The following is a 2,444-nucleotide window of genomic DNA, read 5'->3' as shown; positions in this document are numbered from 1 at the left end:
CCCCGGCGCTGCGCTGCTCCGGCGGCCCGGGGAGCTGCTTCGCGGAGATAAGAGATGATAGGGTATCCGAGATCACATTCCCACACTCTGAATTTTCCAATAATGCCAAGAGTACTGACCTAACAATTAACTGTGTTGCAAAGGGGGCCTCTTCACCTAGCCCAAAGACAAACAATGCATTTCCACAACAAAGAATACTCAGAGAGGCAAGGAAATGCCTTCAAGCAACTACTACACACCGTGCAGATAACAATACAATAGCTGCTAGGTTCTTAAATAATGATTCTTCATCAGCGGCAGCAAATTCAGAGAAAGATTCCAAAATCCCTCATTGTATTGAATTTGCCACGGATTTGCCCTCTTTACAAACTGATCCTGAGGAGGATGCTGCTTCTCCAGGGGCAGCAGCAGCAGCAGCTGAGCTCCAGTGCACTGATACAGGCAATAAGGCATTGCCATTCCTGCACAGCATTAAAATCAAAATAGAGGACAGCAGTGCGAACGACGAGTATGAGCCTGACCTTACAACACATAAGCTAAAGTGTGAGTGCAATGATACTAAGGATGAGTTTTACGGTGTGACTGAGAGTAATAACCAGGACGCTTTATTAACAGCCAAGGAAGATTCTGCATGCACTGAGAAAGAAACCACTTCCTTAAACCCGCTGACTCAGAGTCAGGTCCTCTCATGCACTTTAGGTACTCCAAAACCTGAGGATGGGGAGTATAAATTTGGAGCAAGGGTGAGAAAAAATTACAGGACACTGGTTTTGGGAAAGCGACCTGTACTGCAGACTCCTCCAGTCAAACCAAATTTGAAATCAGCTCGAAGCCCACGTCCTACAGGTAAAATCGAGACACATGAAGGAACACTGGATGATTTTACAGTTAACAATAGACGCAAAAGGGTAGCCAGCAATGTAGCATCAGCAGTGAAAAGGCCATTTAATTTCATGGCAAATTTTCCCTGTCCACCATCACTAATTATTGGCAATGATGGGGATTTGTTGCCAGCTTATTCCTTAAACACCACTAAGGATTCCCAACCACCTCACAAGGCCCATCCTGTATGGAAATGGCAGCTGGGCGGTTCTGCAATACCTCTTCCACCTAGCCACAAATTCAGGAAATTTAATTAATAAAATAGTTTGGAAAATATTTTCTTGAACCACCTTTAACTTTCTTACATTTTTTAAACTCTGCAGGATGGTTTGTACAAGCCCATTAATGCTATAGACACTTTTGGAATCCTGTTTTATCACATTGTGAAGACAGAAACTGGATTACTATTTTCTTTACCTTTACAACAGTGGGGTTTTTTTGTTTGTTTGTTTTTGGTTTTGTTGTTTGTTTTTTTGGTTGTTTTTTTTTTGGTTCTGTTGCATTTGGGTTTGTTTTGGGGTTTTTTTGGTTACATTCCACAGAGTACTTCAGGCTAAAGACTCAAGTTAAACTCAGTTATTATGGTAGAGCTGGAACACTTTACTGTTTAAATGCTAATAATGCACCAGTACCTCAATTCAACTGCTGCAAATAAATGTCAAAAGGTTGAATAATAAATATTAGAATGAGCCATTAAATTTATGCACTAGATTTCGAAAATGGAAGTCTAACTGTTAATTCAGTTAAAGTTTGTTAAGTTACATGGTTGCACAGTAAGGGTTCACTATAATTCAATGTGGCAGCAGCCTACTTTTCGGGAGCTTTGTTTTCGGGTGTAGGGGTGTCTTTTTCGAAGAGCAGTTGCACTTACTCCTTTTTCTCTGGTTTGGAAAGGCTGGCGTCCGCCTGCGACCCCAGCACTGGGAAAAGCTGCCTCATCTGAAACCAGTAAATAAATGTGGAATTCTATTTTTGGTAAAAGGGTGTCTTTTTACTTGTACAGCCACTCTTTGCAATTGGGAGGCCTTTTTGTTTCACCCAGAGGTCTTAAATAAGGTTACTGTTACCCACTAATGTCATACTTAAGTTGTGGTCTGAACATGCCCCTTTACAAACTTGCAAAGCAACTAAAATATTTGCCCGGCTAGCAGTACAATTTATGGTCCAGCCCCTCACGCTGGCTGGAGGAAATAGCAAAGCAGTAAATACAACACAGAAAGTGAAACGAGAGGCCGTAAGTGGAAAGAATACACAAAATGAGAAGACCGTGTTATTCATAGCTTTTTGGCACCAAAACTCAGGCGTTCCAACCGTGTTACACTTCCCGGTTCTATCCTCATCTCTTGAAATTTGTTGTCGTGGGGTTTTTTTGCCATGCCATCCTCTCTATGTAGCAGAAACATTTCTACTGCACGTGACAATCAGAGGCAATTATCTATATTTGCACTTAATATCGGACTGAAATAGTCGAACAGGCAGACTTCTAGAGTCTAGCCCTCGGTAAGACATGCTGGTATAATATATTGTGATGATGGAAGCAGTAAATCAAAATTATGGAAATT

General features: G+C 41.5%; 1 protein-coding gene across 1 annotated transcript; it reads left to right on the top strand.

Annotated features, from left to right (window-relative positions):
• Nucleotides 1-5: 5 nt before the first annotated feature.
• LOC104621035 (SKI/DACH domain-containing protein 1-like) lies at nt 6-1,139 on the top strand (the record flags this gene model as incomplete). Its single annotated transcript, XM_010287418.1, has 1 exon — nt 6-1,139. A coding segment is annotated over one exon (1,134 nt), but the record flags the coding sequence as incomplete, so codon positions are not given.
• Between the last annotated feature and the right edge of the window lie 1,305 nt (nt 1,140-2,444).

This window comes from Phaethon lepturus, unplaced genomic scaffold (assembly GCF_000687285.1).
Source record: "Phaethon lepturus isolate BGI_N335 unplaced genomic scaffold, ASM68728v1 Scaffold32075, whole genome shotgun sequence".
In the NCBI taxonomy this organism is placed as follows: Eukaryota; Metazoa; Chordata; class Aves; order Phaethontiformes; family Phaethontidae; genus Phaethon; species Phaethon lepturus.
Note: the sequence above shows the minus strand (reverse complement) of the source record. Positions and strands in the feature narration are given on the sequence as shown.